This window comes from Mesoplodon mirus, assembly GCF_964341445.2.
Source record: "Mesoplodon mirus genome assembly, chromosome: 10".
Taxonomy (NCBI): Eukaryota; Metazoa; Chordata; class Mammalia; order Artiodactyla; family Ziphiidae; genus Mesoplodon; species Mesoplodon mirus.
Genome location: NC_138986.1, coordinates 86,942,103 through 86,969,171, shown reverse-complemented (window position 1 = coordinate 86,969,171; position 27,069 = coordinate 86,942,103). Strand labels below are relative to the sequence as shown.

The window sequence follows — 27,069 nt, the reverse complement described above, 5'->3', positions numbered from 1 at the left end:
TGTAACCAAATATCCCTGACGGGTAAAGCATGTTTAATGAAGCAAACAAAGTGTCAAATATATCCCATGGAAATGAGGATACATTAACTGATAGGAGTTTTTAAATCATGTCCTGATTGAATGGGCAGTGCTTGATTCTGAACCGAGTGGATTTTATTTTGAGGAGTTGGATTGTTAAGACATTCTCAGAAATGTATATGGTGGATACCACTATGATACAACCAAAAAGCAGTTTGCAATGTTCTCCATAAGTTCATGAAAGCTACTCTGAACAATGAAGCTCAAGGACCCTGAAATGAATATAAAGACAAATGAAAAATTTAGATGCTAAAATTCAGGGCCCTTCCTATCTAGAAACATCCTCATGCCAGATAACCATTCTAATTTGAAACTGCCTTCTTAGCACAGCCAGAAATCACCATAGCAATGATGGCCTGCTGGTTCTGAGAGGAGTGTCACATTAGGGTTGCCAAGGGACAGCTCACATATCTGTCATGGGCCCAGTTTGACCTTCCATGAATGATTCCTTCTTGTTCATAAACTCAAGTACATCTTTCTGCTTTTCTTAGTGGGGAAGGTTCCATTGAGAAGAAAGCCAGCATCACAATGAATATTGGATGGTTTCTATCCCAGTAATGTTCTGGGATAAAAACTTAAGCTGAAGTGTTAGTTGTCACAAGTAATAAGGGTTTCCCTTGATTTATTTACTTGCCTAAATAATTATTTATTTGAAGCAGTCATGCCTTTGATGATCTTGCTCACCTAATTAGAAGTTTTCATGCTTATAAATCTTACTGGTTCATTTTGATGGCTCTTTTTGGATTTTTACAGACCTTAGTGTTTATCTGTTTACATTTTTCTTTCTTTTGTGACCTAAACATTCTGTGTCTCAAAGAAATTGACTTCTGTGACAAAACTGTAACTCATGTGGATTTTCTGTTTAAGCAATCAAATATATTCTAATTGGCAATACATATAAAATTCAGGTTCCTTCAGTTATAACGCCTTTCAAATATTACAGGCATCTTTTGCAATAAAGATAAATGCTTGGCAATGCTCCCTTGCACTCAGATTATTATCATTCAGCCTTTTTCAAAACTGTATTGAAGAGCCATCCCAAGAAGACCAGCCACCTAAGTGCCTAAAAGTAGTGTCTCCCGAATAGCTTTTTTCATAGGACACTTCTCTTTTATTTTATCTTTGTAATTCAAGGGAGGCAGCCTTGGCAGCCTTTTAATTGTTGAAATTAGAGAAAAAGTGATACACTGTAAAACACTTTCATGAAATTTCAGATATTTGAGAAAAATTAAGATGTGAATAAACTTCATGTCTTGAGCTCCTATTACATCCCAGACAATCTCCTTGATTAAATACTTGGGACATATCAAATCTAACAGCTCTAGGTCTGGACAAATTTGGATTATGATCCTACTTCCATGGCTTTCAAGTTGTGTGGTAAGAGGCCCAAAACCCAACCTCCCTTTAGCCACAGTTTCAGTAGTCAGAATAACCTTGTAAGATTGTTTTGAAGACTTAAAAAGGGCTATAAATCACATCACTGGAGCACACAGGTAAGAACCAGAGTAGCCATTATTATCTTCCCCAATACTCACAATAACCTTGGGAGGTGGTGGGCCCTATCTCACTTGACTGATTAGGAGACTTAGCTTGAGAGGCCAGTAAAGCTCCCAGCTCACACAGGTAGTGGGAGGTTGGAATCCATTCTGAATCCAAGTGAGTTCTCTCTGCGTGATGCTTGCTGTCTTAGATGGACCCCGCAGATCCAGGGAGCATCCCTTATCAGACCATTCAAGTCTGTGATTATGCCATCTCATTTTTTCTGATGGAAAAGGAGATGAAACAGTCCAGGGTGGGTGAGGGGCCCTCTGTAGAGAGCCCATAAGCTCTGTGGATATTGATCACCCTGCAACAGTCCCATAATCCTGCAATTCTGGTTTGAAGGCTGGTCTCCTTATTTTGTCTCTGAACACGTCGTGGGCAGTGACTTTGCATCCCTGACACCTAGCACAGTGCTTGGCATTCTGCAGGTGCTCGACAGATGTGTATGGAATAAATTAAATGAATGAGATGTCATAGATACATAGATACATAGGCCTTGGAAGGTCATCATCAATCTTGCCCCCTCTCGTTCTATTCAAGAGGCCTCTCCACTGGAGGGAAGACTCATTTTATTGGCCCCAGACAAAAAGCCTCCCTCCCTGTTCTGGTCCTCTTGTGATCCCTTATTTCCTGTACAAATGTCTTATAAAGGGCCTGAAGGTGGTTTGAAACAAACGGAAGGTTTTCTCTTCCAAATTCAGAGTCTTGAATCATAGAGTTGGAATCTCTTTAAGTCTGAATTACAGATAAGATAGGCTTTACTATATATAAAGTTTTAGAAATGGAAAGAAATTGCTAGAAAAAATTGGAGAATCTCCCGACTATAAACTTTAGATTATGGGACTGGGAAATCATGTGCTGTTAGGAATTAGAAACCACTTGGCCCGAATTACCTTTTCAGTGTTAGGCATTTATATAGCTAAACTGCCAATGTCCATATTTACTCATATAAAACTAGGTTTATCTCTACTCGTCTCACTGCTTTACAGGCTTCAATCCAGATTGGGCTGTTGAATACTAGTCTGCAGTGATGTGAAAACCCATGTCAAGGAAGCCAGAGACACTTCAGGAATTAAGGTTGACTATCAAATCAAAGCCACATTGTGGGAAGGGGATGATTTATGTACTTTTCTTTGGCCAGAGTCCCAATGTATCCATAAGACAGAACCTGTAGCCATTTGAAATGTCTGACATTACAGTGTCTATTTACATTTCAAACATGTTTCTATTTGAATAAATATGTACTCAGGGCTTAAAGGAAACCAGACAAAAGGTCTGAAAAGACTGAATAAGGTGTGTGTGTGCATATATATATAGTCACTGTCACTCAAGAGTACACTTGGCTACAAATAAATACTTTTGCAATAGTTTAAATTTAGGAAGCTACAAGAGATGGATATAGCCAAGTTTGCAGTGCTCAAATTTTTCCTCCCAAAATGTGCAGATTGCCTAACAAAATGTACCCACTGCTGGGGGTCGGGGACAAAGCAGGAAGGGACCTTTTATGAAAAGGACATTTCTAAGAAATCGTATGCTTTCTATTGATATTTAGAAATTAATTTAAATTTTATCTTCTATGTCATAGCTTAGCTGTGTTCACAGTGATATAAAAAGAGTATAAAATAACATTTTATCTTACTTGACTATATTCTCCCAAATCTTCCAATAAAATTAAGTCCCCACAAAGATAGCTCGTGATCACCCTGGATCGGTGCTGCCTTGTGCCTGCTGCCCACCACCATTGCCCAGAATGAGAAGCATGGGTTTACTGGGAGTGGAAGACTCACTAGAAACATCAAAGGAACATTCTAAAGCATGTTTAAAAGGCTGCGTGGTTCCCATGGAAGAATGTGACAAGGTTTATCCCCATGGTTTTGCAAGAGAAGATACCAAATAGATACCTCTCTCCATGTATTTTTAACATGGAAAGAATAACAATGTCTATTATGGTTTCAGAATGGAGGTTTATAATAGCGTTCCTTAGAATTCCTTGAGCTTCGTCCTCAATCCAAGACAGACAATTTAAATCACCTGCCAAATGTTTTTGTTTTAACATCATATTAGTCACCTTAATCCTTAAAGTATTAAAATGCAACTCATCCTAGCTAGATGTCACCTTGGCTTCCCTGGATCTGTTTGTGGTACTAGTAGCAGAAACCCAGACTCAGACCCATAGAGCTATCTTTCTTCTGTTCCCCTGCCCTTTGACCCTATGCTCAGTTAAGGATCTGATCTTGACTCTGCAGTGTCCCTATGTCCTTCTCCTCTCCTACCACCTCTAGGAAGTGGACTTTCATTTCTTCTTTCTTCGACTAGTCACTTCCTAATTTATATTTCAACTGCCTCGTTCACCATACAATAATATCTCCTTCCTATTACTTCCATATTCATCTTTCCATAGCCCAGATTTGTCCTAAAAATATTCCTCACTAAAAATAAACAAAACAAAATACAACAGAAAAGACTAAGCAGCTTTTAGTAACAAATCAGGTAATTGTTTCCATGGTTGCAAGCCCTTCACTATATGGTTTCTAAATTACCCTCTCTGTCTGTGCTTTTCTTCCACAGACCCCATGTTATGGTGAATTTTGACTTGCTTCTTGTTTCTTGCACATGCCACACTCAGCCAATCTCTATGCCTTTTCCTCCTCTGGGAATTTCTACCTGCCATTTTTAGCTCCTTGAGTTATATTTGATGTGGGTAGCTTTGAAGTCCCATGTGGATATCTTTGAGGTGTTACCTCCATAATGGTCCATTTTCTACACTGCTCTCTGCCTCAACTCAGATATAATGCTTGATCATTTTTTATTAAAGCAAACCAGATTAAAAATTCAAGTTTTCATCACTCACTCAACAAAGCCTTATTGGATGCTTATGATATACCAAGTCTCCGCTTGGAGTTGGGAATACAAATCCAGTAAAAGATTTGGTCACAGAACATAGAGTCATCACTACAGTTATTTTCTGTGTAGTTTCCAGAAAGTAAGAATCCATGTTCCACCATTTTATGACCAGTCAACCTTTTGCTTTCTTTGCTCAATATCGTCTTGGAGATCGGCTCCATGAAAGGGCTCTTCCCATGTATGACACTTACCCACAGGGTTTTATGGATATGTGAGTTAAGAGAATATTGTTATCATGTGTAGTTTCTGGGGAGTGTGTGAAGGGAAGATGCTTTCAGGAGTCCAGGAGGCAAAGTTTGTCTGTCAGTGACAAAATGCCTGAGTTGGCCATTGTGTGGTAAAGCTTCCTGGGGTTGGGTGAGGGTTATCAGAAAGATTGACATAAACATACTTAATTTATCCAGCCTGAATTAAAACGGGGAGGGGACAACTTGAACTCCTCTTCAAGGACCATCCATAAAGAACAGATAGATTGTGTTAAATGTTTCAATGCACCCTAATTTTTCTGAACACAATCTATTAGACATCTGCTACATAACTATAGTTGCACATAGATGAAGGGGAGCACTATTGAACAGTTGCTTAAAAAAGAAGTAATACCTCAAAGACTTTTTCTGGCAAGATTTGACACCTATAGAAATCACGCAATAACTAAAGCAATTAAAGAGCACAAGAAAATATCCAGGGTTGCAGTGTTGCCACTTCCTTTCATTACCAGCAGATGTTTCGATAATATCCTGGCTGTATGTTGGAATCCTAAGCACAGGAAGAAGGATCTGCTAAGGGAGTCTGCTACCAGTTGCCATAGAGAAAAATACAAATACAAATACAAAAGAAAAATAACAATTTTTCTAATGCTCCAAAGGACACTGTGTGATTAGATTTCTTTTCAGTGCTGGCAATGACATAACTTTAGTTGGTTGCACTGAGGCTTGATTTTAGATCTAGATTTTTACTATATTTTACCACTGATACCTAGTGGGTTAATTCCCACCTCCTTCTCTTTGTACTAACACAACAACTGATTGTTTTCAGGAATACACACACACACACACACACACACACACTCACACCAGATGATCCTCTTTTTTGGCTACCTGAAGAATTAATAGAAAAAACCCTAAAATATCTGTCCCTTAAAAGGCACTAAAGGATCTAAAATGAAGACTTTTGCTTATTTCTCTTTGAATTTATAGTCTTGATACTTTTACCTAAACAATTTAGAACATAATGAAATATTGGTTCTGTACCAGGTTACTACAATTGAGCCACATCAGTACTAAAATGTGCCACATAATCACTGAGGTCAGATTCATTATCATTACTTTGTATCTTGTACAAATACTCCTGAAATATGCCTAAAAAAGACCAATTCTCCTTAGACTCTATTCAAGGTAAAATCAGGACTTATGCACCATTGCAGTAAATAAAAACAATTGTCTCCCTTTTGATACCTGATGTGCATTACTGAGCTACAACACGCATCTACATAAATGAAATGATGGAATTATGAGTTTCCATGTTCTGGGAAGCTTCTGTAATTTTAGGAATATCAGCTAAGAGTGTTGAGTTCTATGTAAGTATCACAACAGTACAAATATGCTGGATAAATTGATAATGTACTATATCCAATTATGTCAGCAGGCTATGAATCATATCCAATTATCAAGATGCATAAGTGCATTTTATGTGATGCTCCAACATCATTAATTTTGTACATAGCACAAGCCACTCAAACGGTATGATTTCAGTAATTTCTAGCATCAGTATTACAGCAGCAATATAAATTCAATGTGAATTGGAAAATGAACATCTTCGTCTTGTTTATATCTGTGAAAAAGCATTTACCAAACACAGGAGCACATTGAACCAACACTTGCTATTGGAAAAAAGAGTCTGGAAGGTACCACAGGGAGCCTATGGTACCACTGACTCAAAGCAAGTCAGTCCTGAGGAAGCTTAACTACCCAGCCAAAGCCCCTCACACGGCTCTCTTCACGTCCTCACTGAAGTAAAACAAACACAATTGTTTTAAATATGAAAAATCAAGAAAACGAAATTCCTACCTCCCAACAACCTGAGGGAGGTAAAAAAATTGACCAAGTTCAACTCTCAACATAAATTGTCTGCTTATCTTAGTGTTTATGAAATGGATTCTTTACTTGTCTGGAGAATCTCAGTCTTAGCATACACTTAAAGCAGTTAGAACTTAATTGTTTTTTCTACAACTAGTTATACAGTAGGGATTTTAATTAAAAATGTTTGATTTCACATTTAATTTTTAAAAAAAGTAGAACTCCTACACAGATGCACAGGGTAATATGTTTAAGTAATTATACACCAACTTTGAATTCAAGTAATTAAAATTAAAAAAATAATCCTTAGACACTTACCTCAAAGTCAAGGTCTGAATATCGTGATTTTCTTCTCTGTTAGATATTTTTTAAAAAGAAGAAAAACCAATAAAGTTATGTTCAGTCATTCAAATAAAACAAAAATTACTGCTTTCAATAAGATAATCCTGCTTCATTGTGTTATAAGTATTTCATGCACATAAGAATCTGTGAACATTTTTATGATTTCAAACTATTCCACTCACATTATTCCATTTTCACTTTGGACTTCCTTTAAAATTGAAGAATATAAATATACAACATATTTCTCTTGGCCTCTTAACTCTAATTTTTTCAATAAGGAAAAAAATTTAAGTGAAAATTCACACAAAACATTCAATCTTGAAGGAGATTTTAGGACTACTACAGTAAAACTACTTTATAGACACAAAGGGTTCAAAGCTGTGTGGGAAAATCATCTAGCTGTCTCAAGACCTTGCACCATCCCCCTGCAATCTTCATTTCTACCAAATTCTATCCAACCCTCTGTCTATATTCCAAAGTTCTATATAGGTCTCACCCATAAATTTCTTGGTATTTGGTAGTCCTCCATGACAGGAAAGTCCCTATCAGTGCTAGGCATTAGGATCTGAAGTATTTGTTCTAGTTTAGTAAAATGAATAACAAACAGTCTACACCTCAGCAGGACATGGATATTGATGTAAATACCTCACAATGCTTCTGACTCTGTTAAAGAGTTCCTGAATCTAGTTACAGATAAATATGCCTTGATAAAATCAGGAAACATGATTAAAATGAAATTAATGTGATTATATAATATAGTGCAGGGAAGGTGTTCTAAACATCTGCTCTAAGCGGTCACTGGATTCTTAGAATGATTAGCTGTAGAAGGAGATAGCAGATAAATACAGAAAGAGTTCACCAAATTGTTGGATATCCAAAGTTTCCATACAGGCTTTTTTTCTTTTTCTTTTTTTTTTTTTTGAAGAAGTGGGAATGAAATACAGGGGGAATTAATAAATATTCAACAACATGTAATATCCAGGAAGTTGGGAAAATATATAAACCTTTGGACAAACGTCTTCTGTTTTATTTTTTCCTCTTCTCCCATCCCAATAGCTATAGCATAAATTTCAACGACCTACAAGGGAATCATATCCAAGATAGGTGAGAGATTCTTGTAACTGTTGAGTATCAGGAGAGAAAGAAAGGAACTAATGCAGTTTACTGGAAAATATGACTAAATTTCTCCAGTGTGAGAGTTAAAATCATCACTATAGACCTGGAATCTTCCTAGGTAACCAAACCCCCAGAGCATGTTGCAGTAAACAGAAAGCAACATACCCAAAGATTTTGTTTAATAAAATGTTTAGAAGTTCTGAAATCATTTGATTTTGGTGGGGCTGCTTAAAGACTGAGAACCGCATCTTTCAGTGCCGTTGTGGAGAACTCTGAAAAGGGGGCTGCTTTATTCAAGGGAAAGTCAGCCTGAGCTCACTTTACTCCCTGTGACCAGTATACCCTAGGCCAGCCCTGGTGACATCCTGCAAGAAGAGATGTGAGTGGGAAGCCGTTTAACCCAGCCCTCCTTTGCCATCTCCCTGCCACTGCTGTTGTCTGACTGTGCTGTGTAACAGCCAGGCTCCAGCGCACTGCAACCCGCTTTGCTGTGAGATGTTAGACCAATGTCAGGGTTTCCATTCTGCTCTCGGACGCTTTGCCTTCTTGGCACTGTGACTCAGCAGGACACCCCTGTAAGTATACGTTAAACAAAATTCTTTCCTAATACAGCAACATTCAAGCATGGAAACAGTGTTAAGCAATTATTAACAGAACATGAGTCACACAGTTTGCATTCCATTTGAAAATTAAATAGTGAAACTTAATGCAAAATGTTCAGTTAGTCAGCAAAGAGGCCTATCCACTGCACGTGTTGAGGGCTTCTCCGTTGCAAAGGTCCTAACAGCCATATGCTACCTTCTTCGTTGAACGCAAAGCTGTGTTGCCTAAGAACTGGAAATGTGGATGGATGCATATTGCTGAAGGCTCCCGATTTCAGCAACAAGAACAAAAGACAGATGAACAGCAGAGATAGATTGTCCCTATGACAGATGCCACCTATGTGGATGTGAAACATGGAAAAGACAATGGATTTTCCCCCATAAATAAGTTTCTCTCTCGTCTATTCACTTTATGATAATCACATTCTAACCTAAGGGTATATAGCGGAACTAGCAACCTTGAGGGATTAGACTAGGAAATGAACACGTGAAGCAGATTTCAATCGAAACAGCCGAAAGATAGTTGGGGGTAAGGTGAGGAGGTGGGCTGGAAAATACAGCAGCGAAGACTTAAAAATTAGAGAGCGGAAAAAAATGTGGTGGACTTTGAGAGTCCAAGGGAGATAAAATGTGCACATTATTCATATCCCCACAACCCTGACCAAGTGTTCAGACCTTTTATAAAGTGCTTTCACGTTTGAACATGCTAACTGCCCTGTGGGATGGTTAGGAAAGTACTATGCATTATCCCTGTTTATGAATGAGGAAAACTGAGAACCAGAGGAGTTCAAATAACTTGCCTACTTCACCTGGGTAGTTACCACATGGGCTGGGATTCCCACTCAGGTCTTCTGCCTGCCTGCAAATGCTGTGTGTTCTCTGCTGTTGCTCAGCAATTGCTCAGTGGTATAAGGGGTGATGGTTCATAGCCAAGATAGTTTGCTGATTGTCCCTAGAACTCAGCAAGAATAACATTACGGGATACAGTCAATCCCAGACTGACAGCAGTGGAACCGAGATGCTCTGCGAGCATAAAGCAACATCAGACAGATGAACTTTTACTTGTCAATTATATTTTAAAGGAGGAAAAAAGCATCGATATGGCACTTATTTGAGAGAAAAATCTGATGGCAATTTACAATAATTTGTGTCAAATAAAATAACTTAAAATCATTCTAACATGAGATAGTTTATGAGCCATGATGCAACACAGTGGCAGGCTTCACTTTCATGATAGGTCTCCCATCGCAAAATCTATTTTATCTTAAAGAAGTATCTGCATTGGGAAATCTGTGATGGAGTGGAAGGACTAGAATGTGAACTTCTGTTTATCAGTTCCTCATTATAACACTCATTATCTCTCAGTCTGTTTTGCAAAGTGCTGGAGAGTCTTTCAAAGCACTGAAGTCTGTGGAAACTGTGACTGGCTTACGTGCTCATTCAAGTGTCCCTCTGAGCTCTCTGGAATGTTATTGTAAGGTAGGAAAGTGGTTAGAAAGAATGGTTATATGTTTAAAAGATGAGAGTCGATGAAGAAAAGTGATCAAGTCATTACAACTTTTATGATAAGTTGATAATTAAAGAAATGCTACATACAAATTTAAAATAAGCCAGGATGGTGTTGACATATTTTAGGAAGATATAAGTCCCTTTCTCTGTACATCCCCCAGTTCCCAAATAACTTGATACAAATCATCCTTTTTGTCATAGTAGGTGACATTTCTTTTATGCTTTTTCCATTTCTTAATTTCCCACTTAGAACTCACCCCCACTTCTGTTCTGTCCTCAACATTCCATTAAAATTCTTGTTTTCAAGGTCTCAGATGAGCTCCATCTGGATGGTTTCCGACGTCAATTTTCTCTCTTCATCTTAATGGACTCTCAGAACCTTTTGAAGGTTAATCCCTTCCTCATCTCTTTCAGCTTTTCCTTTTGTTTTCTTTTCCTCCTTCTTATTTTCTGTAGTTCTGCCAAGTCTCCTTTGTTGGCCCTTTCTCCTCTCCCTGCCTTCTAAATGTTGAGTTCCATAGTTTTCTTTTTTCTTATATTCTTTCTTGGATGAAATCATTCATTCCCAGGGTTTTCAATACCATCTTTTAAGTTGCAAACACCCTTTTCTTTCCCATCACAGGAAATGTTGCATATCTAGTTGGTGAAGTCAGGCATTTAGGAGTCACCCTTCAGCCCTCCCTGCCTCTCATCCTGCACACCAAATTCACCAGCAGTGCCAACTGTTCTATATCCAAAACACATCTTAATTTGCCCTCCACAGTCAAAGGCATTCTTATCTTTTGTGTGGTTGACCTCAGTGGTCTCCTAACGGTCCTCCAGCTTTCTGCTCCACTTCTACTACCTCTCCCACTACCACTGGATCCTAATCCTTTCCATTCCAAACCATCAAAGTCATGGATGGTTGGATGGAGAAATGATCATGACAGTTGCTTAACTGTCCTCAATTTTTTTCTTTCATTTTACAAGGTTCTGCAAAATCTGGTCTCTTCTTCCTATTCCAACTCGGTCTTAAGAAGCTTGCCTCTTGCTACATGTGTCTTCTAATCCTATGAGAACATTCCAAGCTCTTTCCTGGCCCAGGACCTCTTCACCTGCAATTTCTTTTGTCTGAAACACCCCGATCCTTCAACACCTCACAAGCCATGTTCCCCCTTAACTTCCTTGTTCATCCTGTGGAGCTTCAGAAGGCCTCCCAGATCACCTCATCTAAAAAAGACTGTCTCTCACACTCCATGGTTATTTCCCAGCACAGCACACTCTTTTAGATTATTCATTTGTTAACAGTTCATCATCTGTCTCTTCCATAGTGTTTATTCACCACCAGGGCAGGTTCCACATCTGTCTTGGCCACTTTAATATCCCTGGCATCTATCACAGGGCCTGGCACAATAGTAGACATTCACAAAATTATTGATGAAAGATTGAAGGAGCTACACTATGAAAGCCAAACAAATCCAAAAGAATGACTTGTATTTTGGTTATGTTTTGTTCTTTTTCTCAGGAATACTCCAGGAGAATTTGGATAAGCATGTGGGCTATATACACAAAGAAAACCATTTTGAATAGATCTATTAACAGCCAAGAGGATTGAGACCATTTAGAAGAATGCAGGCCTTCCACTAACAGAGGGGAAAATTCTTTAGGATGATTTCAGAGTAAGAAATTGCACACCAGTATGAAGCTACTCAGAGGAATACTTAGCAAGGATGTGTACAATGGCATCTGTCCATAGCGAGGCCTTGTAGAATGATGAATAATTTCTCAAAGGGAATACTTCATTGTTTGTGCCTTTGGAAATTAAGTTGGACAAGATACTAGAAGATTCACAGTGAGGAATAAATTCCATGGACTAATAAATGCCAATGTGTCTGCCATTAAAATTTCCATTACAGACTGAGCAATGAACCTACTCAAGGAGAAAGCTTTGATGTCAAATCTATTCAAAATATCTGTGTAAATGAAACTTGAGAATCATTAATTTTGAAAAATGAGTTACTTGAGCTAATTTTGCTTGTACGCCTACATAAAAGACAAAAATTCCTAATCCAGGAGCAAAAACAAAACACTGAAGAAGGGCAAGCCTTTCTTTCACCACAGCTACATGAGGAAAAAAATTTCCAAAAGAAAAAGATGCTCTGCCCAATGGTCAGTCCTACAATGGTTTCTGTTAGTGACAGAAGTATGGCCATAACGTTTTGTCTAATTTCCTGAATACTGACCTAGTACAGCAATCAAGTTTCTTTACCAATATTCAAGATATAATGGTAATGAAATAATAATCACACGACCTTACATATGAAGTGCTCCTTACAATGTTCAAAGGGTTTTTCACATACATTATCCAATTTGATGGTCACAGCAGCCATAAGGGAAGCACCTGAGATGTGCCACTACAGCTAAAATGCTTTACCTTTCAAAACCATTATGCTGAGTGCTCTATAATTCACGTCCAGAGGAAAACTGGTGTATAAAAAGTTAGCCTAGAATGGTGTCCCTTTTTTCCCATTTATACATTGAGGGAGATTTATCTGAGCATGTTTCGAGATACATTGTTAAGTTATATCTGAATGTTCAGAAATCTGGAGTAGCAGAACTTTGTTTAAAAAAGAAATTGTGCAATTTACTATCTAACTCTGTTTACTTATAAGAAAAGTTAAGGCAAAGCTAAGCTAAGCACTTAATGTGCTTACATTGTAGCAAAGTGTTTCACAGGAATCCCAGTGATGGAGGAACTGAGAAGTCACAAAAGGGATCACGAGGGAACCCAGGGATTTGCAGGAGAAGGGGCTACTGTCCACCCCCACCCACCAGGCTGGACGGACATGGAGAGATGACACAGTGGCCTAAGCCTGGGGGCTGAGGCACCTGGCAGAAGCTGGAGGCCCTACAGAAGAGCTAAGGAGACATGAGGTACTGCCCAAAGCAGAAAGAGGGGGGAAAACACCCTGGATTCCTTCTTTTCCCCAGCCTCCAATCTCTCACAGTGTTTCCTAGTGGCCAGTCTTCTCACCCAGCTAGGGACCTGTATCAACCCCGAGAGACAAAGGGGAAAAAAGGTGAAGGTGGACCTTGGACCTGCACACAAGTTGGGAAGGCTTTGAGTAAGGAAATGTGTCCTATTTAGATCTACCAGATACAAACCATCGAATGTTCCAATAAGTCAAGACAAATATTGACCTATCTTCTTACACTGATATATCTATAATTTTTCAAAAAATAAATAGAACCACAGCCCAAGGTTTAAACTATTGATATATCTCATAGTCCTCAATGGCTTGAGAATGCCGATACTTCTTTTTTCCCCACTTGCTTCACAGTACCTCGGAGTTTTTTGCTTTATATACATACCATGCACTCAACACATTTTGCTCATTAATTGAAGGTGAATGACTTAAATGCTAATGACAATGTTAACCAATTAGAGGACATCTAAGACTGAAGCCATTGTGAGACATTCTACCATGTGTATGTTGCAATGAATCCCCAATTGTGGAAATCTAAAGTTTTCAGAATCGCTTAACAAGTCCATTCTGGGAATGGATACAGTTTGGAAAATGGCAGATAACATATTACATGAAAGAAAGACACAAGATAATATTAAGATGGGAGAGGGCTTCCCTGGTGGCGCAGTGGTTGAGAGTCCGCTTGCCGATGCAGGGGACACGGGTTCGTGCCCCGGTCAGGGAGGATCCCCATGCCACGGAGTGGCTGGGCCCGTGAGCCATGGCCACTGAGCCTGTGCGTCCGGAGCCTGTGCTCTGCAACAGGAGAGGCCACAACAGTGAGAGGCCCCCCCCCAAAAAAATGGGAGAGAAGCTGGAAAATGCTTTTATGTCAAAAAAACTTGATACATTTATTAAACTTTCTATGCTGAATAATTGGGGGTTAGCTGAACAAGCTCTCCTGGAGGTTGGAGCCTTTTCTGCTGGCACTGCCTTCAGGGTTGGGAAGCCTCCTTCTTTCTTTGTTGCCTCCTGCTTATTTGAATAAATACTTCCACCCACTCTTTGGCTTTGTTTCTTTCTCCTTTAACTCTTGTTTTTCCTCGCCTGCACTCTTCCTCACCAATACTGAATTCTGGACTGCAACTGACAGGTTTTACCCTCTTCTTTCTCTTCTCCCACCACTTCCCTCTTTGTCAAATCATGAACACCCACTCCTCTGGAGGCAACTTCCTGAATTACTAGGAACATCTTTTTATTACTTCCCTGAAAAGTCCCTGAGGCATCAGGCCATCCTCTGCCGTCCCAGTTTCCCAGGCAGGATGCCCCTGTGGCTGGAACCTCCCTTCTCACTCAGAGAAGACTCAAATTGTTCTATGGCCCCATGGCTGCCACATAGTCACTCACTTTCATCTTCGTATTGTCTTCTAGGTCTCAAGACACTTCCTGGCTACTGTTGCTCACCACAATCTATGTAGATACTCTAATCATCTTTCTGCTTTTCCTCTATTGTCAGAATATCAGCTTGCCTGCTGGTTGACTGCAGACAGTGTGGCTCACTCCGCCCACAAAGGAAGTCACACCAGACTTTATCTGGCAACAGTCTTATCTCCAAAATCTGGCCACCACACTTCATGGCCACAGTCTTGTCTCCAAAATCTGCTAGCTGTATACATCTACACTTCATCCATTTCACGTCTTTATTCCATAAGACCAAGTGTCTGTCCAGGGTTAAATGAACTTTATTAAGTTACTCTCATGCTAATGTTCAGGCACATGACTGTTTCTTTGAGACAGCGTAAAATTGATCAGGACAGAAAGATTCCAGTCCTAGATTTGCTGTGCACTTACTCTGTGACCTTGGACAAATTACTTTACTTCAAGGATTAGAACAACTTATCCATCGTCCAGAGGTGTCGCGGAGATTAATTAATTCACGTTCTTAAGGTGATTTGAGGATCTGCTAATGAAAGATGCTATATAAATGCTAATTTTTATTATTCATTCCCACATCTATATATTCAGCTGTCTCCTAAAATGGTCACCTAAGCAATTACTAACTATTAAACTCTTTGAAAGAATGAAAATGAGGAACTGAAATTTCATTCTGAATCCTGAATTTTCTTCCTTTTCAAGATGTAAGCCTCGTGATTTCTAAGTCATTTAAATGCACATCTTTTGGCTGAATCACACTTATATACGATGCTTATTCTTAATAATAAGGATATGGAGATTTGGAAAAGTTACCACTAAACAAAGCAGCACTCAGAAATTCAGTCTATTGTTCAAGCACATACAACCTGTACAATATCAAACCCAGCAAGGTTTTAAGCCTTTTAGACATAAAGCACTTTTATAACAAGCAAAATATTTTAATGCAATTCCATTCTAACCCCTCTAGCACATTTTAAAGAGCCATTCTATGTAGAAGACTCCATATGGTCTTTAAGATTATTTACAGTGTTATGTTATTATATGCACACTCACTGAAATTTCTTGTAAAAACTTCTGTGATTTTGCATAAATGTTATGTAGTTTGTGCTTACGTGGTCATTATTTTAGTAGACCTGCTAGTCTCTAGGATATGCAAGTTAGAGATGGAAACAGTAGCTATTCTGCTAATTCAAAATGACTGGGCACTCTTGTCTACAGGGAGCTCCAGCCACTCAGGAGTGAACTTGGACTTACTGCTCCTATGCCTTTGGTTCCAAAGAATGATTCTCTTCAGAAACCCTATTCTGTTTAGGACTGATCTACTGATAGAATTTAGCGATTTATCCTAGATTCCCATCTAGGGTAGAATTTCCTCAATGCAGCTGGGAAAGCCCTCAAAATTACACCACACATCAAGTCACTCCAGCCTTTCAGGGTGTCTCTTCATCTTGGCCTCGCAGAAGGCACAGTCTTGTGGGAAGAGGGAAGGGGCAATCGCCTCTGGGCACTTTTGATCATTAGAACATTATCAGCAAGCTTCTGATGGAAAGAGTAGGAAACCGATTATATTGTCTTATGAAATAATCTGTTATATTAAGACAATTGGCAATACATATTTAAAAATGCATATATTGCATTATATATTGAACATATGCAATATATCAGCAGTGGGTTTACAGCAAAACTTCAAGACAGAGGATATGAAAGTCATATAGAAAACAGTAACAGGGCTTCCCTGGTGGCACAGTGGTTGAGAGTCTGCCTGCCGATGCAGGGGACACGGGTTCATGCCCCAGTCCGGGAAGATCTCACATGCCACGGAGCAGCTAGGACCGTGAGCCATGGTTGCTGAGCCTGCGTGTCTGGAGCCTGTGCTCCAAAGCGGGAGAGGCCACAACAGTGAGAGGCCCGTGTACCGCAAAAAAAAACAAAAACAAACAAACAAACAAACAAACAAAAAAAACAGGAGGTATGTCAAAAGGAAACTAGACATTACTTGTCTTACATGACTTAGATCTTACCTGATTAATTGTAATACAATATGAGTGATATTGATACCTGTTGACTGCTCTTTACATCACTTTGTGGGTAGAAAAGAAGCTGAGGGGAGCTTGCTTTTTCACAAAAGCCATGTGGTTTGACCTCAGAGTCCTGACTCTTGATCTGCTTGATTTACACCCCTCCCAAGAGTTCACAATTTAAGACCAAAACATTTAGTGGTCATAATTCTGTAAGAGCTAAGAAAAAAAAAAAATTTCCTCTGAAAGATGTCAGTCTAAGGTAATAATAAAGTCTATAATCAGTGTAATGGTAGATCTCATTGAAACATTCCAATTTTGTTATTTTAACAGCTGCCCTCACACAGAAAACCCAGACCTTGGTTAAAGTTTGTAGTGCCATCCAGAAACTACTTGAACCACCAAAAGACTCTGGTACACAAGAAACATCAGGAGGATCTTCTGTTTGTTTAGAAGTGCTCTACTTGGTTCCCATTATGACAGATAAGTATCGTTTTAATTATAGAGGGTGCATTTTAAAAAATATGACCTCGAGAATGGGGATTCTGCTGCTCTACTGGAAAAAGCATATGTCCAGAATCTTAAACATAACATACCCCAAATTCTTAGACAATACATAATTGCAAAAGCTAATGTGACTCTTCTGCCCCAGTGCAGTGCCCCATGAATCTATCTATCTATCTATCTATCTATCTATCTATCTATCTATCTATCTCTTATCTATTAATCAATCAGTCTATCTATCAGTTTATCATCTATCTATCTTTCAAATATCAAGGGAAGTCTTGTTCCATTGCTTACTTCTAAAGAACTCATTGATATCGTTGATCCAGTTTCACTTCTCGATAATCCCGCATTTTCATCCAACTCAGAGGCCATGAAGTTCTTCACAGCTGTGCGAGGCTCAAAGGGCAAATTCTGCATATGTTCCTGGGGTGTGAGATGTTGCTCTAAGTTCATATTGAACTGGTCCATGACAGGAGGATTCATGTTGAATTCAGGATTCACTTTGTAGTGCAATAGCCTTTCGTGGGGCAGGGTTTCCATGCCAATATTCATTTTGCTTTCTTCTTTCATTGATGGCTGGGTATTAACAGAACTTCTGGGCATCACAATATAGTCACTCTCCATCATTCTTTCTTGAGGATGGACGATGTCCATATCGGCCCCTCTCAAATTATCATCCGTACATAAGTACACAGTTCTCCTCAACTCACTGTTCTCTTTTTTCAAACATTGATTGCCCAGCTCATTCATACTCATGGGCATGTGCAGACCTGTGGGTTGCTGAATAATGACTTTGGAAATGACGTTTCCAGGCAATGTTGAATAGCTTAGCCCTTCAGGGTTTGTTCCCTTTTCTTCTTCATCATCATTTAGAGAAATCCTGGAGAGGGTGCCTGTTATTGTTGCTGCTCGGCAAGGACCAATATCCTTATGAAGAACTGTGAATTAGAACATAAAAGTAAATAAAAGTTAATGCACACTTATTGATTACTATTGTATTCTGTTGTCCCTCATTTTACTAAACATTTTCCTTAATAAAATAAAAATTATTAAAAATTACATATCTATTTTTTGCACATGGTCCAAATTACTCAGTCACTCTGTGTTGATTCTGATATGCTCTGATAGTTTTCAGGTAGCCCACAGATAAAACATATGGGAAAACTGATTAACAGACTTTCAAAAATCTCAGTGCCCTAACCCTAAATAACTCAGCCTAACTTTTCAGGGGAAAGGCAGATTACCAGAGAAATTTTCTCCATCAGTCTACTGCAAAGGGCTTTATAAAATTATGGATATATTAACAAGAGTTTGACTGTTTCCTAAAGGGTTTTCCTCTAAAGTATTCTACAAGTTCTACTCATTACAATACTTCTTGAGAGAGGTAATCAATGAGAATTTCATCCTACTACATCAGAAATCCCTTCAAAAATTATGCCCATTGAAAACTAATGAGGATTTATCTGTGAAGTCCATATGGTCAAGTAGATGCAGGGTTCAAAAGTATTTATCATCTTTAGTTCCATGCAGGAAAAGTAAGGCAATTTTTTAACAAGAACAATCCATAAGTTCCAATACCCTTGAGGGGGTATTAAAAGTGCCAACTGACTTTAAGCAGAAAAAAGCTGTATGAGCCTCTAAAAAAAAAACTGTATGATAGCAGAAAAAAACTGTATGAGCCTCTAAAACCTCCATTCCATTCTAAGCCTGCAAAATAATGACTTAGAAAACTTAAAAATACATGATAACTTGTAGTAAGAAAGAGAACAAAATGAAAACATAAACCACACCAAGGAAAATCCAATCAACAGAAGAGTTCAGAATTCTTTATTAAAATATAATTTAGTTTTTTCTCTTTTTTGCCTCTCTAGAAAGAAGAAAATCATATTTTATGTGTAATGGAGACAGAATGACTTGAAGCCTGCTTAGTTGTGGACAGCTGTCAGTTTTGAGGTCTGAGAGAATGAAATTCTGAAGATGTTTTCTTGGTCATGGTGGTGCTGAAAGCACACAGAACAGCACTGTGTAAAACCTGGTTCAACACGGGCTCCCAGTGCTGCCCTATCAACAAGCAGAGCCATTGCCATTGAATGTTTTGTTAGGCATAGGTAGCTATAAAGTATTTGGTTTATTATCTCCTCATGAAAAGTCTCAGACATATTCAATTTTACCCATTATTATCCAGTTTTCAAATAGCATTCTAATTATTATGCATTAAAGCAGAGTTTGCAAAATAGAAGACTCTGAATGTCTTTCTCTATTACAAAGAAGAGAAGCTTTCAAATTAATTCAAGACATGCATCATTCTTTTATTATCTTTTATCTTTAGAGATACTGTATTTAATCATTGTATTAGTTCTCTTTCTTCTTAGATATTCAAGATGTTATTCACCTATACTCCAATCAAAATTTTTAAAAAAGAGCAGAAAAAAACCCAAAAAACAAAACAAACAAACAAAAGATGTTAAGTCTACATTGTGTATTTTTTATTAATCCACAATTTGGTGTGACTTTTTATATTTAACTATAATGTTTAAAAAGTAGAATAATTCAGTTTAAAAAAGTTATTTCCAAACCTCTTAAAATATTAGATAGGTAATGAACTGTGGTTGCCAGGAACAATTTACTTGAAAATATTCAGATATAAAGTATGTTAAATTAATAGATTTAGTAATATTCCAAATAAAATACCTTAAAATATCTCCAAATTCAGGGAAGAATATTTTTAATCCTTAACTATAGGCAAAAATTAATCCAAAATTTATAGCAATACAATTTAAAGGCTAGTTATGGGAACCTATTACATTTTATTAAGGACATATAATTTTATATGTTTATGAGTATTTTGTAAACTATAAAGTAAACCTTGGTACTGAATATTGATTTCATAATCTGCATTTGTATAAAATACATTTAGTTTGTATGAATGTAATATGATTTGTAGTTATAGTAGCACATTTTTATCAATGATACAGCTATCTTTGCTGAAAATTTGTATATCTTAAATATTTGGGGAATATAATTCTTCTTATTAAGTAGTGTTGACTCTATATGAGAAATTTAACTGTTTCTTTGACTTACTTAAAATGGATATCCAAAATTTGAATATAAAACATAAACAAATCGACACCACCTACACATACAAACGTGATCTTGAAGTGAGGGGACTTCTGAGCGAAACTAGTCAAGTTGTGAAGGGCAAAATGCAAATAAAACCAAGACAAAACAAAAAGCACCTGAATATTTTGCATAATCAGATATACACTCCACACTTTGGGAAAGTGAATTTCAACAAAACTTAGAGAAAGATTACTCAGAGACCAGGAATTGAGACTTTAACACTAAATATACCTCAACATGGAAGGAAATCTTTAGAAAAACACAGGGACAAGTTTCTGATAAGCTCAGCTAAAAAGGGCACAGACAGAAAATGAAAAATTAAAAGAATTTTTTTCTAATAAAATAATGATACTGGCCTAATATTAAGAATACTAAATTTCAGAATACAATGAATCTGGGGAAAATTGCTATTTTAACAAAAGAGAACAAGATGAATATAACTCCTTTATTTGGAAAGTTTGGATGAAGATTTAGAAGGCATTCTTATCAAAATTTCAAAGGCCAAACAATTTCAAATGGATAGAATGGTAACCTAAAACCAGTAAGATAGTAGCAAATAGAGATAAATGCAAAGGCTAAATTTTTCATCAAGGACAAAAACAAACAAACAAACAAACAAAAAACCCCAGAACTTTTACACATCATAGACTGGGAAATCCCTGACAGCTACTACAAAACGTCTTGGAGATTTTAAATGATAATCAGTTGACACTAGTATTGTACCAGCTGCTATGAAATCAGATGCAAAGGTGGATAGCATTAATACAAGGAAAGAGCCAACTGTGATAAATGCTGGCTAAGTGTGGGCAGCATAGTTAAAACTTGGGCACCATAATTTCAAATGATTGACACGTGGGGTACCATGTCTGCCTGGGAGGATGCTCTGAGGAATGAGTGAAGAAACATGATTTGTTTAGTCTGGAAAAAGAAAAAAAAAAAAAAGACCTAGATTGGGCTAAGTAGTATTTGCTTTCAAATACTTGGATAGTTAGGTGAAGTGGATATTCACTCTTATTCTCAAAGGCACCACGAAAACCAATGAATAAAAGGTTAAATAAGGTATATTTTGTCCCAATATAAAGGAACATTATTCATCTACTTTTGGTGGGTGTCCACAGGCTGGAGAACAGACTTTGGAAACACTGTCCCTGGGACCCAGCTCTCTAAGATGGTGTGCGCATGCTCTGAAAATACAGCAACAAAGCTGTGATACACACACACACACACACACACACACAAACACACTCACACACAATGGTATTTCATCCTTCCAACATGGAAGATGAAACTGAGGCACAGAGAGACATCAAATTGACTGGGCTTACACCTGACAACCAGTAATAGGTGGATGGAAGGCTTCTGTCTCCAAGTCAATGCTTTCCCGCGGTCACAGTGCTCCCAATCAACCATTCTCACTTCCTCGCATTCCCCATTCATATTCTCCCTCTCTCTGATTCCCTCCCCCCTCTCCTACATCTGTTATTACAATGCTTCCAGTTGAAACTCAATTTACACATTTACAGGAATATGTGATGGGTAAACCACAGCATTTTCTTTAAGATCAAAAATCATAAAAATGATTCAATATCTAATTATTATATTTTCAAAATTCAAATATTCTTACCTGATCTACAAGCAATGTCTACATCCTTTTCAAAGTCTGTCTGTAACAAGAAATAATGACATAGAATCGTCATTTAATGAAGACCTCAAGTGACTTTTACTGACCAAATTATCTGAAGTTAACAAATATCTGACTACGAGATACCAGGATATTGTTTTGTGCAAAGGAATTTTATCAAGGAATAATCAAATTGTTTTCAAGAGTATTTTCTAGAGACCACATGTTGGATAAAATCAATGGGAGCATGGTGTATGACTTTAATAAGGCAAAACTATACCCATGGTCATCTAACACCAGATGTAAAAAAACAGAATTTCAAGGCAATTCCTTAAATCACAATAAAAAGATTGGAATGTGAAATATTATGAAGATACTTAAATAAATGTCTTTGTTATTTATATTTTTATGCATTCATTTTGAATATATTGTTTGTAATACAATATCTTATAATACAGCTTTGTCAAATCCTTAATAGTCAAACTAGGCTCTTCTGATGATCCATTTTCATGCAAATGTGACAAAAGACTTTCAGGCTTAGGAATTAAAATTGAAGATTAAACAATACTAATCTGGCAGAGAACCTGCTTAGAGTTTAGTTCCATCCTCATATTTTCCCCAAACTTTTACTGTAAACAAATTAGTTTATTTTTTAATGGTGAAATTAAATTAGCCCATCTTAATCAACATTTAGATTCAAGATATCAGTATTTATCTTTGTTTTTAATAAGGAATTAATTATTCCTTCTCCTGTCTTAGTTACTAGTATATCATTTAGACTGTTTTTGTGTTGCCTAATCCAAAGACATTGATAACAAATCAAGCATATTACTAAGCAAACTCTATTTAAGCCATGATGTTAATGACACAGTTTAAACCTTACTTCACTTCTAAAATATACGGAAGTGGTTATGTGTAAAGTACCCCTTATCCCAACAACAGTCAGAGCTCATGTACAATGGTTGGCCTTCTTCTGGGAGTGTGTCTGCCTCTCATGCTTTAGGGCAGTGGCTCTCATCTTGGGCTGCCCCCTGGGGCCACCAATGCCTGGGTTCTATCCCAGGACACTGGTTTCCTTGGTCTGGAGTGTGGCTCCTCTGAGGAATCTGAATGGGAAGCAAGGCGAGAACCACTTCAGGTCTCGCTTTAAGACCAGATGTGCAGGTACCATCCTGTTCTGATGTGTAAACAAACATGATCCTATGGACACAATGTTAACCCTAACTCTGTGTGAGGATGAACATACCACCCGGTGTTGCCCAGAAACCCCACACTCAACACATCAAGGGTCCAATAACAGATCCAGGACTCCTAACCAGTCCAGACAGAACCGTCATCTGGTATCAGAGTTCCAAGCCTGTGACCGAGCTACAAAGTCATTCAAAATGGAATTTTGATACTATTTTACGACTAAGAATATTTGCTTATTCCCTTGAGAAATCATGACTGAATGAAGACTGAGAGGGGAATTAAAAGCTCACCATGATTTGAGCATGCCCGTTAGGAAAAGAACTGGAAGAATCAGCATTGATTGGGTCCTGACAGTTTCTCAATCGGCATCTAAATGCATCTTGAACCTGTGAAAAAAGGACAAACATTCATTTTCTTTTCTCTTGGTAATGACCAGATACTGTCTATATTGGCAATTGACTGAGAAAACCATTATCACTGTTTTTATGATCCAATACCCGTTTTGTTTACTTGGTGCACCTGGACTTTGGTCCATGCCCAGGGAATTCATCATTTGCCACCATCTGTAGAGGGAGGTGCTGGGAACTCCTCAGCTGTCCTGATGCCTGTGTCTGGCTCAATACTGATTCTTGCCAGACAGCAGGATTATTTCCACTGTTACAAACAGTATGCCTGTCTTTCAAGGGGGATTTACTATTATGGCATAATCTTCATAACAGCTTTAAACATTGGGAAAAATGAGATGACTCAATGATCTGTCGAACAAAATTGATCTGGGATTTTCCTTTTATGTCTTATGTAACACATATTGGGGAGATCATTTCTTGTCTTGCTTCAAGTACTATGTGCCCTTATGTGCAAAAAAAAAAAAAAAACCAAAAAACAAAACAAAACAAAACAAAAAACCCACACACAATGAAACAAAAAGATAACAAAAACTACTGTGTTTCTGGTTGATTCTCATGGAAAAAAAAACAAAAAACAAAAAAGGCTACTTAGCAAAGCCAAACTTCCTTAATATACTTTCACAACTGGATTCTGAGCAAAGAACAAACACATCACAAGGAAATTCAAAGAACGTTAAATCCTTTTTTAAATAGTACGTGGATAAACCTGAATAGATGAATAACAAACACACAAATCAACCGACAGCTACTATGAAGTCATGGTACCTCTGTGTCAGCTGGTCTGTCCACCTCCTGAGGCTCATTAGGTCCCTAACAAGCTTGCTGGTGGGCATCACCATAAGTCAAGTCAATGGCAACGTCATTTTACTAGTATTTGGCTTTTCTGACTTCACATTATTGTTACTCCCCTCCTTGTTTATTATAATCTGTCTTATTGGGTTACCAAACAAAGCACAGATGATGTGGCATTCCTTCTATTTTCCTGAAGCACCATTGTAGGGAAACTTAATGATGTCCAGTTTTGCAAAGCATGTATATAAAATATCCTGTCACTGGTTGTGAGATGTGCATAGTTTATGTATTGGCCATAAAAAGCCCTGAACCTATTAAGCTGTTTTCAGCTCCTCTCACCCATTTCAAAAATTCATTAGCAGCCTCTTTCCCAAACGGCAAGATGTGGAAAGTGACATGAAGTTTAGTTACCACCACTGAGCCCTGGCTTCAGTTCCATCATGAGACCTCTGCCCACGTGGTGGATTTCTCCCCTCAGGTTCTGATCCTGGTGATGCAACCACTATGGCTGTGAATTAAGTGGGGGGTGGGCTCCATATTCTCTGACCCTTCCATTTTCTGATTCTAATATTTCTTTTTTTAACCATTTTTAAATTGAAGTATACTTAACTTACAATGCTGTGTTAGTCTCAGGTGTACAACAGGGTGATTCAGTTATACATATACATATATATATATTTTTTTTTTCAGATTCTTTTCTGTTATAGGTTATTACAAGATATTGAGTTCCCTGTGCTATAGGTCCTTGTTGTTCATCTATTTTATATATAGTAGTGTGTATATTCTAATATTTCTAAATCTGGAACTTTCTGGAAAAAAAGAACAAGGCGTTGTCTGATACAACCGGGTGAGGTAATTTCTTATTTCCTCTTTCAGACACATCAGGCTCAGTGAAATTTAGTCTGATCATCTTTTCCTGAAGACCTGGATGCATATTCGGAACTAATTCATCCAGCTTCTCCCTTGGAGGAGACGTGGTATGGACAAACTAGACTCTTTAGAAGCGAATGCTTCTTAGATTAAGAAGTCATAGCTATGAGTCATAAAGCGATACAATTAATAATCAGAAGACCATTATACTCTAAGGTAATGCGTCTCCAGTTTGCCAGATGATCTCTGTTTCTGTTACACAGAAATTTGCATTTGGGGGAAAACTCTAAGAAAGTATATCTGTTTCAGAAAAACAATTCTAAGAACTAATGTTAGAAAAATAGGTACTTGCCAATTTTCTGTTTGTGCCCCGACGTAACTGTTAAACAAGCACACACTTTATAAAAGAAGATAAATAATATGTTAGAAATGTTGCCTTCCAGGAGCTTGTCACATGAATTTGTTTCAAATCTGCTTCTGAACACCAGCATCCATAAAATATGAAAGGTGGCTCTTGGTAAAATGAAACATTAACTCTTGCTCATCAGCCACTCTATTTTCAGGCCTTCAGAGTGCAGTTGTCAAGGATATTTTTGTCTGACAATGAAATACGGAAAAGTAACTCCTGTAAGTTTCTCTTCAAAATCCACTATCTGACTGCTTGAAGGAGATATAAAAGAAATCTCTTTTTCATAACACACACATACAAAATCGATACCTTAAACTACCAAACTCCCAAATATGACAATGGCTTAAAGGCATTTCCATACTGGAGAATGATGTCAGCTACATGAATCAGTCAATGCTAGTCACAAGAAATATAAAACAGAAAAACATAAAAACTCTACAGTAAATTCAAGGTCATTTTACTGGTCATATAAATGCCATGATTTAAGTGTTGGATTCTCTGACACTTTTAGTGCCTCTGTTCCTTCTAATTCAGAAAGATTTGCAGGAGAAACTCCTCTGTTTGATTTTAAAAAATCTTAAAAATGCATTCAGGCAATCTAGCTGAACTAACCTTAAATATTTATCCAACACTGACTAGACTAGACTAGATTTTGTACTGTGTACTATTTTCACGGAAAAGGGTGTTTCAAGCAGGACAGTACCTGGAAAATGCATCTGTACCTATTTGAAAACATTTTGATAACTAATTGAATGTTCTATCAGGTAAACAAAGAGACTTTTATCTTTGGTGAACTAATGTGTATTGTACTTATGGAGAACAACTTGAAGTTTTAAAAAAGCAAGTCTACAAGGACCTTAATTCCAAAAAAGGAGAAAGCATAAAAACAAACAAAAGACAGAATCTTGATCTGGCTATTGCATGCTGAAATTAAAATTTTCTGTGCCAAAGGTAGCATTTACAACACTGGCCAATAATAGTCTTGGTGTCTTTCTTGCCTTGTGATTAAGACTGAAGAAAAATAACTGTTAGAAGATTCAGATATTTACTATTTAAACTCCTTAAGCTGACTGACTGTTTGTGGAGAACGAGTCACTTATTTGAGGTACCAATTTAATTTAAAATTTCTTTTTAGATAATAAAATCATTATACCTGAATTCTTCCAATATCAATCATGTTTTAAACTTATGTAGGACCAGTAAATACAATTTTTAAACAAACCCGTCTAGAATAATTAAATATTTAATACCAATTTTGGCACAGTTAAAATCTAGATTTCAAAATGTCCTCTTTTTATAATACTCTGCCATAGATCTTTCACCTTGACATCAGACAGAGGGTTAAAAAGTATCAGGGGTGTAGCAAAGAATTGGTATGTGAATAGTCCTGGAATATTTAGGAGACTTTAAGGAAACCTGGTATCATGTTGTGAAATAAAAAAGAGTGGCAAGAAACATCTCCAAAAATAAGGTGAGGTGACCACAGTAGGCTAAAAGGTTGTCTTCTGAAAGGATCCTGCCGGGCACCACCAAAGTTATCCCGACCAGATCCTGCTGGGGCTGCTCTAAAATCTCCTGAAAAAGCTA

General features: G+C 37.6%; 1 protein-coding gene across 1 annotated transcript in view; it reads right to left on the bottom strand.

Moving 5' to 3' along the window:
* Positions 1-27,069, bottom strand: part of ADGRB3 (adhesion G protein-coupled receptor B3) — a gene marked incomplete at both ends in the record, with an annotated part of 796,225 nt that overhangs the window by 9,300 nt on the left and 759,856 nt on the right. Inside the window, 4 exons of the mRNA XM_082633456.1 lie at positions 6,918-6,953; positions 17,367-18,010; positions 21,817-21,856; positions 23,295-23,390. Of these exons, the coding sequence (XP_082489582.1) occupies positions 6,918-6,953; positions 17,367-18,010; positions 21,817-21,856; positions 23,295-23,390 (816 nt within the window). The remainder of the gene's footprint in view (positions 1-6,917; positions 6,954-17,366; positions 18,011-21,816; positions 21,857-23,294; positions 23,391-27,069) is intronic.